We start from the raw sequence: 12,050 nt of genomic DNA on the forward strand, positions 1-12,050 counted from the left end.
TGATCAGTTTTTTGTAGTAGTTGAGTAGGCTGGGCCCAGTGAATAGTGCAAGAAAATACACACATGTGGGGGTGGGGGTGGGAATGCTTCATTTTCATGACATGCGCAAGAGCCACAGAAGTCCACTTTGCTCAGTACGTAATTTTTTACACTGAGCTGTCTGATATCAGTCAATAATCTTTAATACTAACAGTAAACTCAGTTCTTTGAATGCTGCTGGTCCTTTTGTAACAAACTCAGCACCATTCACACACACACAAGAGGGGAGTAGCAGCAGGCTTGAGGGAGCCCCAGAGTTTAAAGAAGTACAAAGGAATCTTTAGAAGCATCCTGTGTGGAGCAGGGCAGGGTGTGGAATGTAAAACCAAGGCAGAGAGCAGTGGCTGGTGTGTGCGTCAGAATGGAGTGCAGTGGCTGGAATCCTGAGCAGCGCTCCACACTGCAATATTCTGTTGCAGGCCCCATATAATATATAGTGAGCTTCTACCGCTACTCATCGAAATTGCTGTGTCTAGGAATTCTAAAAGATAAGAATCACATCAAAGTCCTCCACTCACCCAAAAGCTTCTGTGGTGTTAATAGGTTTCAGTAGGGTGGGTTCCACCACACGGGTGGGTGGCCAGGGGTCAAGCTCACCTGTCAGAGGACACTGGCCGCCCATCCTTCTGCCACTCAACTCTGGAGAAGCGGGAACTGCCTGCCTTACAGAGAAGGCGGATGCTTTGTCCCAAGCCTGCCTCCACTGCTGAAGACTCCGATCCATCCAAGAAGACCCTGAAAGACATACTGTAGTTAGCCCAAAGTTCAAAGGCTGCTCTGAAAGGACAGGGTGGGAAATGCATAACGGCTGATAAAGAGAGAAAACACCTGATGCTTTTGCAAGGGCAGTAGAGTCTGGAGTAACTAATAATAGCATTTTACCTACCCCTGTGGATCCATGTTAGGCAGAGCTGGAAGCAGTCTGCATGTTGCTAAAGCAAGGAAACAGTGGGAGAAGAGTCTTCTGCAGACTGAAGAGACAATGCAAACCAACTGGGGGAGAAAGTTAAACCTGCTGCATCACATGCATACCAGACCCAAAATTCATAAACACACACCAGCTCTTGATCCAGAACAATCTTTATCTAGATGAAGGGCTAAACCATGTTGTCATATCCAAATGCCTATCTTTAGAACAGGGGTGGGGAGTCTTTGGCCCTCCAGGTGTTGCTGTACTACAACTCCCAACAGCCACAGCAAGCCAATGGCCAAGGAAGGCGGGAGTTGAAGTTCAGCAACACTGGGAGGCGGCAAAGGTTCTCCATTTCTGCAGTAGAATGTTCAAAAGCCGGGGCCTTTTAGCTAACTGTCTTTTGTTATCCAAAAGGCCCCAGTAAGAGTTTGAAGTTACTCGCAACAACAGATTTTAAAAGACCACAACTGCCAGGCATTAGAATCCAGCATGAGTCAGGAGAGATACAGCTGGCTACAAGTCTGTTAGCAGACACAACTCATTCACATCCCTTTGTGAAGTCAGTGGTTGTGGGTGTATAAAAATGAATGCATGGCCACTTTACAATTTAAAAAGAAAATACTGGTACTGGGTAGCTCACATATCCAGGGGGTGGAGGGGATTACTCCGGTGTCAGGCTTATATTGGAATCCTTTACGATAGGTTGTCTGTCCTCATCCTGCAGCAAAACAATCTCATGCTGCAGAAAACAACTCCTAGCAGAGAAGCCTGCTATTGCAGAATGTTACCTGTTTAGAGAAGGAGGGAAGGAAGAGCTTGCTGAGGCTTGGCGCTCAAATCCATTCACTACTGATCCATCTGCTGCAGATTCTCTCCTCCACCCTTCATGCTCACGGTGAACCGTCTGACCACTGACAGTCTGCCGCCTCTCAGAGTGTCCAGAGACCACGGTTTCCCCTAAACCATGAAGGTGGTTTGCTGGATCCTTCCTTCTTTCCCCCATCCCTTGCTGAGACTCAGGCAGGCTATCTACAGTCATGGTCCTTCCCCAGCTTCTCTCCCCATGATGTAGCAATGAGTGAGTTTCTGAGCCAGTGTGAGCATGGAAAGCCCCACGTCCACCTCCTCCTCCTCCTCCTCCATGGCTATGACTCATGGCTCCTCTTGCAGGCTGCTGTTGGTGCTGCTCCTCTGCAACTCCTCGCAGGTGAGAACTAGAGTGGATGTTAGGAACTGCAGCATGGTGGTGTTGTCCCACATCACTCCTTCCCACTGATCTATGGCAAGTTTTCATGCACTCCTCTTCAGAAGCAAAGTTGTTGTTGTTGCCGTGACAGCCCCCATACCAGAACCGATTGCATTTCCCAACGTCATGTACAAAGTACCAGCGCGTAGTCCAATCTGTGCAGGGGCCATGGGCGCTGGGCAGCAGGCAACCGATAGGATAAGCTAATAGGAAATGTCAGGAGAGAAGCAGTTGTTATAGATTAAGCAGATACACAAATCTTCTTCTGACCACATCCCCACTCGGGGCTCATCCACACTTCTGTTTGTCCCATGCCTAGAAAGCACGGGTCTGAGTGATTTCCCCCTCTGCCCCACTCCTTTCCCATGGAAAACCCGTTCTTTAGTGTTAAATCATAACAGATGTCAATCTGGAGAAAACCCAAATTGCTATTTGCTCTGAATGAGCTTTAAAGAGCAGATGCCCTGGGGCAGAGGGAAGCAGCAGGACAAGAGGAAGTGTGGCAAGCACAAAGAGCAGGTTTTCCAGGGGCAAGTGCTGCCCTATTCATGGCGCAAGGGCAACTGGAGAGTGTTTTCACTCTGGGTGGAGGCATCAGGTAAGAAGCAGTGGGATAAGCACACACTCTCTCAGACTTGCCTAGCCCTCACCTCAAGTGAGAGCACATACCATTCCCACCCTGTCACCACTGCCCAGGTCTCAACTGTTGGAAAACCATGCCAGCGTTCCTGTCGTAAAGGATGCTATGGCAATACAAAGCAGTCACTGGAAGCTTAGATAAACGAGTCTGGGGTTGGAGGAGTCTCCTGTCACAGTATTCTGCCTCAGCACCTGAAAAAGCCTAGCAGGAAGCCAGGTGTTATGAGAGCAGGTGTAAAAAAGGCAGCAAACATAATTTAAGATCAGAGTACCATTTTCTAGAATTTTTTTTTTGAGAAAGCTGGGACAGTTAATTTAAAATAATTTGCACTTAAAAGTTTGCATTATGGATTTGCCCTTCGATGGGAGTCAGGATTCACGTTATCAGAGGCTCAGTTCTGCCTCTGTATCAAATGGCGCTGCTCACAAAACCAGGCATTGTGCTTCAAGGGTATGTGGGTGAGCACTTCTAGGTTGGGCCTATGCCCATCACAGCTTGCAGAAGCCAACCAGAAGTAGCCAACTGTGATAAACAATGCAGCTTTGAAAAAGACGGCAAGGTGCCAGGTGGCTTCAAGGCTGCAGTCGTTTGGTCCCTGCCACTGTCCATGCTGTTTTCCTTTCTGGGAAACTGTGCTCGGCAGTCATTCATTCTTCAGGGTAGCTGAACAAGAATAATTCGATAACAGAAATGTGTTAAGTGATTCCTTCCTGTTAGGAACACTGAATGTAGAAGCCCCATAAAACGGAACTGAAATGGTACTCTGGTTATTTAATAGGCATTTCTTACAAAGCCAACAGAATTCAGAGACTGGGATCTTAAGGGTGAATTCCAGACCGATTCTAAATTCTGGCCAAGGGATTGCTATTGCTATTGTTGTTGTTGTTGTTGCTGTTGTTGTTGTTGTTATTATTATTATTATTTTATCAATAATTGGATAATGGATTTTCTGTAGCTTACAGTGCCATGAAGAAGGATGTAAAATGATTCTGTTCATGTTGGCAATGGGTAAACCACCTTTCAAAACCTAAGTGTCACTTACGTTGGCTGGGTCTATTGAGGCATCCGTCCCCCTGAGGCCCAGAAGCAGAAGCAACGTTGTCGTAGCAGCAACCATACGTAGAAACACGACACTCCTCCGCTGGCCTCTCCTGGGACAGAACTCGGCTCACCTTGGACAAAGCCAGAAGTTACTGCGATAGTCTCTTTACTGAGATGGTGTAAAAGATCTCATACTACAAAACCAAACCCATAAACAAATCCACAGGAGGAGATAAGTCCAACCATCCCTTTTTAAGCACCTGATGGGGCAACTTTGGCAGATAATGAAGACATGCACCGAAATGTTTCTCTTTGACTTGGAATAATTGTCACTAACAATTATAAGCAATATTGGGAGCAGGGGAATTGTTTCATAAGCTGTTCCAGTGACATGCTAAGGAAAAGAAAAATATTTTTTCTTCTTCTTTTGCTTCAGGCTTGTAAAGTTGACCCCTTGCCTAGTGTGAACTAAATGGAGACCATCAGCTCAGACAATACAGGAAACCCAAGAGTCTGCCCACCTATGAATAAATTGGATGTTTCTCCAGATGGCCTGAGCAGCTGGGCAAAGCTCCCACCCACTTTGTTCTCAAAACACCCACCATCAGTATCCCTGGGAATTGAGCCCATGCACTTTGCTAAAAAATGCAGTAGATAATTAGGTGTTGCAAATGCAATCCTCAGCCACTGGAGAGGCTCCTACTACTACTTATGCTTAGCAAAGCAGCTGGGACAAGATCCAAGCATGATTGCCAGAGGCAGCTGCAGGCCCAGAAGTGGTTGAAGGAAAATAAGGAAGAAAGGAGAGGGACCATGGCATCAGTGCTAGGGCTAATGTCTAGGGTGCCAAAAAGCCAAAATGCTGCTTGTGAGTCCGGAATGGACAATGGGATGCTACAACTCAGCGGCTGCTATCTAGACAATACTCTAGTCACCCACCATTGATCTGAAAATTTATCATATTATACGGTATGAGCAATCTGGTTCATCCAGTACTTCTGTTTGTTTCCTGTGAAATACAGATCTTCCTGAAGGTCTAAATGTTTATCATTAACTCCAGAGAAACATTTACAAAATGATGTACTTCGAATACTAACCCAACTTCAATGGTGTTTCTTGGGGCATTACGGACTGCACAATTACAGATTGGGTAATATGGTCCCTATATAATACTGAGTTGTGAACCAGAAGATCTCAAGTGACTTTAAGTAAGCTAGTCTTCCTCTCTCACACACCCCCTACCTCAATGTGTAACTGACCCGCAACTAAGTGTGTGATTGTGTGTGGTAAGTATTAGTATTATTACTCATTACACGATGTATGCAATACAATCACAACGTAACTGTAATGCCTCAAAGTCATCACCTGAATGAAAGGAGAAGATCACCATAGGTTTAACTGAAAACCAGAGCCAAGATCCAAAACTTCTAATCTAGCACACTGTTGGTATAATACAGTATAAGGTAAAGGTAAAGGACCCCTGGATGGTTAAGTCCTGTCAAAGGCAACTATGGGGTTGCGGCACACATCTCGCTTTTCAGGCTGAGGGAGCCGGCATTTGTCCAGACAGCTTTCCGGGTCATGACTAAACCGCTTCCGGTGCAACAGGACACTTACCTTCCCGCCACAGCAGTACCTATTTAGCTACTTGCACTGGCATTCTTTTGAACTGCTAGGTTGGCAGGAGCTGGGAAAGAGCAACGGGAGCTCACCCGTCATGGGGATTTGAACTGCCAACCTTCTGATCAGCAACCCAAGAGGCTCAGTGGTTTAGACCACAGTGCCACCCGCAGTATAAATATTTGCTGACTACTGTTGAGCTGTAAATCTTTCCTATGCTTAGGTGTACTCTGCAACATAATAGTGCATTAGTGGTAGAGTTATACTGGACTGACCACATATCATTCTGCTTACTAGCTGTTCTGCGAAGCTTCTCCAGCATTATTGCAATATTGTGTTACAATGCAACAAAAGCGGGGGAACACCCTCTCCCCCATCACTGGAAGAAAAAGTTATAGGATTTCATCAGGAAATTCCAGTACATAAACTGATTGGAAATGAGGCTGTATGTCCGACCCAAAGCATTTGCAGATGCAAACAGTATTACAGCAGAATTGCGTATAACCACCCTGGTACCATCATGAGCACAAATCATTATGAATGCACAACAAGAAGGATGTCTGGAGTCACCCTTACTGTTGGAGCAGCAACAGCAGGTTCATTCCTGTTCACATAAACATCACTGTAGTATTGTGGGCACCCTTCCTTGTTTGGCCCCTGAGAAGGTGATATTCCATCAGGACAGCACCCATACCTATACCAGGGGGAAAGAATGGAAACCAATATTAGTGTGATCTGTTCAAAAAATTACCTTTGCTGGCAGATTAAATGGATTTAACCAGCTTGTCTTACCTGCTCTGATGGCAAGTGTCAAATGGGCAGCCTTGCCCAAAAGGACCAGCGGCCACAGTCTGGCCATCTGAACAGCAACCATGAAGGCTCTGGTTACAGTCTTGAACTTTAGTTGTTGAGGCAACATTTTGATGGGAATTGAAGTGGCGGGATACTGAGGATCCTAAGTTAGACTCCCATTGAAGGGGCAAGAAATTGGAATCATGATCTCCATTGGGCTGGACTTGGTGATGAGTAGTAGAACCAGTTTGGGTTATTCTTTCATTTGCAGAAGCTGAAAAACATAATATCTTATGGCATGTACCCACAGTTACTGGATCACGTCTAGAGTTAAGCCCAGATCTATGGTTATATGTCAGGGCCTCTCATTCTGTCTTAGCAGGACAGGCACTTCGGGTTGTATTCAACTCAAAGTTGACCTAATGAAATTAACAGTCACAGCTAACTTAGGTCCTTTAATTTCAATAGGTCTACTCAGAGTAAAAATTAGTTGAATGTGACCCTTTCCTAGAAATTCCACACAACTGCTTTTTGTTCCTGCATTATGTCTTCCATCGCCCCTGTCCATATGTGTTTGTGTGCCAAGTGTGTGTCTCGGTCAAGTGTCTGTGCTAAGGATATGTGACTATTGTCTGGCCACTGTCCATTTTGGGGAGAAGCCCTGCACACATTTGAAACTGGCCTCAGTATGCAGGATCAGGCAGCATCCCACCATGATAATGAACCCCAAAAAAGCTTTCCTAACCCAGGGGCCCTCTCAGAATCTGCCCTAGAAATAACACTGAATAAAGCAGAATTCATAAAGCAGTTTCACATTCCTTAAGGAGGGAGGGACATGATGCAAAATTTCAGCTGGACCCACTGCCAGGCATTGGAGGTTAGCAAGATGTGTGGTGGTAGAGGAGTGGTTCTGGGCTCCTGGGTTAGGAAAGCTTTTGGGGGTTTGACTCTCTACCTCCATGTTTACTACTGCTTTCTTTTCAAAGAGGCATATCATCATTAAAGAGTCAGGAAAATGAAAGACAGACACTGGCTTGGTCCAGGGCCCATCAAGCAGGTGTTTCCTGTTTGGTAGGGGGTTGGACTGGATGGCCCTTGTGGTCTCTTCCAACTCTATGATTCTATGATTCTAATTTCCCATCTTTCCCTCAGAGAGCTGTACTCTACATACAAATGGGCCATAAAGACTCATAACTTTTTGTAAAGCTATTCTAAAGGAAGGTACAAAAACAACAACATAAACACTGGAGAAAGAAAGCAAAGTTCAGGTAGTTTCAAACCTATGGTGCCGTAGTCAGGATTGTATCGGGTCAGTAAGTTCTGGCGGTTGACATCGTAGCCTGCAGAGTCTTGCATACTGGGAACCTCTGCAATGAGATTAGTATCCGTAGGTTAGAAACATTGAACTAAGATCAACATCAACAACTGGGAATACCTAAAATCATCTGTGTCTTCAGCAACTAGGTGAGCAGGGTTGGGGCAGAGCAGAGAGAATTGTTCTAAATTATCCTCTAATCCCCAAAAAAACCCTGCTCTCGTGGAAATCAGTGAAAGGAAGCTTCAATTATATGTTGTTTTTTTAAATGTTGGGGTGGGGTAGGGGGGGAATGGAACTTCAAAACATGTGAAAATGAAGCTGCAAAAAGTCACCTACAGGTATGCAGGCTTTCACACCCAGGGCTTGAGATGTGAGATGTTGTTATTATGAGGCAAAAATGCATCAACAGAGAAACAGAAAAGTAAAGAGAAAGGACCTAATTTTTTTACACCTTTGAAACAGAGAAGCACCAACCGGATTGTTGCTGAGTCTGTATGACTTGACATTGGGGCCAGATTTTAGGGCAGCTTCAATTGAACCAATCAGATGCTGTTCTGTATTGCTTTATGTGGAACTATAATATTAATTGATTTCAATAAGAAGCAGGCTAATAAAGATGTTGAGCTTTTTTGGGGGGGGGTGACACAAAGTTGTTGACGTTTTTGAGCTATTCTTAAGGAGGAACGGCAAAAACGACACTGCCAACATGGGTTGCCATACGTCTGGATTTCCCCCGAAAATTTTGCCGGGAGATTACGGATGTATGGCAACCCTAATGGATACCCTAGCACATCCAGACAATAAACCTGTTGCTTTTCTCGTCATTGTTCTTACAGCTTCCAAAGTTTGATTAGGTATATGTAATATGTAGCCAAAAGAGCAGAGGCAGTTCACATGCATTGAAGGAAGAAGTTCCCAGGTTCAATCTCTGGCATCTCCTTTTCCCTTTTTCTTTTTATAGAGCAGTTAGCAGGAAAACAGAAAGGCCCGTCTCTTCATCAATAGGAATGAAAAGGCCCGAGAATAATAATAATAATTATTATTATTTATTATTTGTACCCCGCCCATCTGGCTGGGTCTCCCCAGCCACTCTGGGCAGCTTCCACCAAACATTAAAATACATTTAAAATATCACAGTTTAAAAACTTCCCTAAACAGGGCTGCCTTCAGGTATTTTCTGAATGTCAGGTAGTTGTTTATTCCCTTGACTTCTGATGGGAGGGCGTTCCACAGGGCAGGCGCCACTACCGAGAAGGCCCTCTGCCTGGTTCCCTGTAGTTTTGCTTCTCGCAGTGAGGGAACCGACAGAAGGCCCTCGGCGCTGGATCTCAGTGTCCGGGCTGATTGATGGGGATGGAGACGCTCCTTCAGATATACAGGACCGAGGCCGTTTAGGGCTTTAAAGGTCAGCACCAACACTTTGAATTGTGCTCGGAAACGTACTGGGAGCCAATATAGATCTCTCAGGACCAGTGTTATGTGGTCCTGGCGGCCACTCCCAGTAAGCCTCTAGACCTTGTTGCTATCCTGATGACATCTCAGTGATTCCAACATTGAGCAGGGAAGACCCAATCTGTTATGTAAAGGTGGTGGTACTATGCATTCTAACAGCCCAGGTGTCCCAAAATGGATACCGGGTGAAAACAGAACCAAGGAGGGTTGCGGACAGCTAATAGCTTTCACTTACGCTGCGGCAGATGACAGGGCTGGGTGTTGCATGTTCCAAGCATGGCTGGTATCTGCGGCTGGATGGCCCGGCACATCTCATGGTTGTAGAACTTGGAATCCCCGTCTGCACACATGACCTGCCGCGTTCGGATGCCTGAGTCACAGCTCTTTGAGCACTAGATCACAAAGTGCAAGCAAAGTTACTAAGGGGCTGTAACCCGAGAAAGTAACGTTACAAGAGTAACACTATCCTGAGAGGGTAACCCTACGAGTTTCTGGTAAAGGTAAAGGGACCCCTGACCATTAGGTCTAGTCGCGGACGACTCTGGGGTTGTGGCATTTTGCTTTACTGGCCGAGGGAGTACAGCTTCCGGGTCATGTGGCCAGCATGACTAAGCCGCTTCTGGCAAACCAGAGCACCACATGGAAATGCCGTTTACCTTCCTGCTGGAGCGGTACCTATTTATCTACTTGCACTTCGTGCTTTCGAACTGCTAGGTTGGCAGGAGCAGGGACCGAGCAACAGGAGCTCACCCCATCGTGGGGATTTGAACTGCCGCCCTTCTGATCGGCAAGCCCTAGGCTCTGTGTTTAACCCACAGTGCCACCCGCGTTTCTGGTAGCAGGCGTTACAACATTAATTTTCAGGTAGTGAGCAGGTAACCGCTAGTAGGTTGTAAGCCATGGTGGGAGAATAAAATGATAAATGGGGAAAGTATTTCCAGGTCATTGGATAAGTTAGTCCCAAACAAACTTACAAATTACGTTGGCTCCAATTGTATCTTCTCTACAGTCAAGTGGTGTACAAATTTTGTGAAATAAATAAATTCCCAGAGAAAGTGATAATGTGAGCATGATTCATTCACCAGCACTTTCCACAGGCATGTATAGTCGAGCTGGGCTATAAATTATAATGTCTGGGTTTTCTCTTAATACAACAACTCCGCCTATCGACCAGGCTTGAGGTGATCTCATTCTCACTTTAGTTTCCATTATTCGAGAGATTCAACAAAGGCTATGTTAATGCAAACAGGTCCTGTAAAGGGGTTGTCCACATTGGAATTTAATGTGTTTATTTTGAAGCTGCTTATGTCTCTGTTTTTCTTTCCAATGTCCACACAACATTGTCCTCACCCAAACGACAGCCCACACTTCCCCCCTGCTAAATTTGGATTTTCATAATCTACAGATAATCTGGTAATGGAGGAAAATCCAATATAAAACTCCATGTTACCCAACTGAAGCTCATTGTGCAAGCAGGTGTTCTTTTCAAAGCATGTGTGATGTCATTTCACTGCCACACCCCCTACTTCCATTTTCTTTGCACAAAGGCAAAAAAAATTTAGCCCGCCTTTTTCCACTGGTTGTTTCTGAAGGCAGCTAAGCGGGGTTTTTTTTTTTAAGGGGTTCTTTTGTGCAGAGCTTATCTTCTACAAAACAGCTACATTAAATATAAACACAAAATTTACCCTTGCAGGTAAGGTGGGAAAGGAAAGGGGCAGGAAAGGAAGTGGCAGTCTTTCATGCAAGCAACTCAAAATCATTGCTTGGCTTGGAATGACATTTTTGTTTTTAAAATAATTATTTATTGTACCAGTATTTGGTACAAATTTGGTATAAAAATATAAGTGGGCAAGCACAGGTAAACGGATACCTGTGTTTCAATAGCAGGTAGGTAGCCGTGTTGGTCTGCCATAGTCAAAACAAAATAAAAAATTCCTTCCATTAGCACCTTAGAGACCAACTAAGTTTGTTCTTGGTATGAGCTTTCGTGTGCATGCACACTTCTTCAGATGCATGCATGCACACGAAAGCTCATACCAAGAACAAACTTAGTTGGTCTCTAAGGTGCTACTGGAAGATATCTGTGTGTATGCCCACAGCGGTCCTGTGGTAAGCAGAGAAGTGCTCACTGTTGGGAGGGGATAACACACAGCATGAACATATTCCATCAAGAACCACCCACATTGAGACAGATTTCAAGTGCACAACATGGGAAACATTCATGTGTGGAGATCTACATATGCATTAATGCCCTAGTGTGGAAACAGCCTGAAAGAGGCAGCAGAGAGGAGATAGGCAGCAATGGACAGATAAACTGGGGTATAACAAAGTATAGGTACTTTTTTTATCTACAGCAAAGTAGGCAGAAATTGTTGCAATGCTTACCAGTCCCCAGTCTCCAATATGCCAGCCGATCTCTTGGATACAATTCTCACCGGTGCAGGACTGGGTGTGTGAAGGTTTTGGTTGTGTCAAGCAGGCAACTTCGAGAGTCCGAGAGCCCAGCTCCGACATGCAGTTTACAGTCCGGGTCTGAACACCTTCCCCACAACTAGCTGTGCACTGTAAAAATAAAATAAATGACAGTCACTGCAAGAAATGTACCTCTTTATCTATTGCATGTATTTGGTCTGCTCACTCCACATTTTAAAAGTTTTCAGAAACCCTCTTGTCCCAGAAACAGTAATTCAGTGTGTGAGACGTTCTATGGTTAAGCTTCCTCTGTATGGGAAGAATAACTCAGAGGTGGAATTTTTGGTAATATTCATTTACATGATACCTGTCATATACATTTATTACCATATTTGTTGTGTCTGTGTACATAAGTGTATGTATACATACATTACACATGCATACGCACATGTGAGAGTTAGCAACAATTTTTTAACTCTTTCCTACTTGCCATTTTCATACCATCCAATTGTGCTACAGTGCTGTATAGAATACATAAATTGAAGGTATGATTACTGAAAGAACTTTTAATCTAACC

General features: G+C 44.8%; 1 protein-coding gene across 2 annotated transcripts in view; it reads right to left on the bottom strand.

Annotated features, from left to right (window-relative positions):
- Positions 1 to 12,050, bottom strand: part of PAPLN (papilin, proteoglycan like sulfated glycoprotein) — a 67,780-nt gene that overhangs the window by 9,474 nt on the left and 46,256 nt on the right. For both annotated transcript variants that reach the window (XM_033146291.1, XM_033146298.1), the window contains 8 exons: positions 11,447 to 11,623; positions 9,297 to 9,453; positions 7,572 to 7,658; positions 6,292 to 6,565; positions 6,076 to 6,193; positions 3,881 to 4,010; positions 1,741 to 2,401; positions 637 to 774 (listed from right to left, as the gene is read on the bottom strand). In XM_033146291.1, the coding sequence (XP_033002182.1) occupies positions 637 to 774; positions 1,741 to 2,401; positions 3,881 to 4,010; positions 6,076 to 6,193; positions 6,292 to 6,565; positions 7,572 to 7,658; positions 9,297 to 9,453; positions 11,447 to 11,623 (1,742 nt within the window). The remainder of the gene's footprint in view (positions 1 to 636; positions 775 to 1,740; positions 2,402 to 3,880; positions 4,011 to 6,075; positions 6,194 to 6,291; positions 6,566 to 7,571; positions 7,659 to 9,296; positions 9,454 to 11,446; positions 11,624 to 12,050) is intronic.

Source organism: Lacerta agilis, chromosome 1 (genome assembly GCF_009819535.1).
Source record: "Lacerta agilis isolate rLacAgi1 chromosome 1, rLacAgi1.pri, whole genome shotgun sequence".
NCBI classification, from domain to species: Eukaryota; Metazoa; Chordata; class Lepidosauria; order Squamata; family Lacertidae; genus Lacerta; species Lacerta agilis.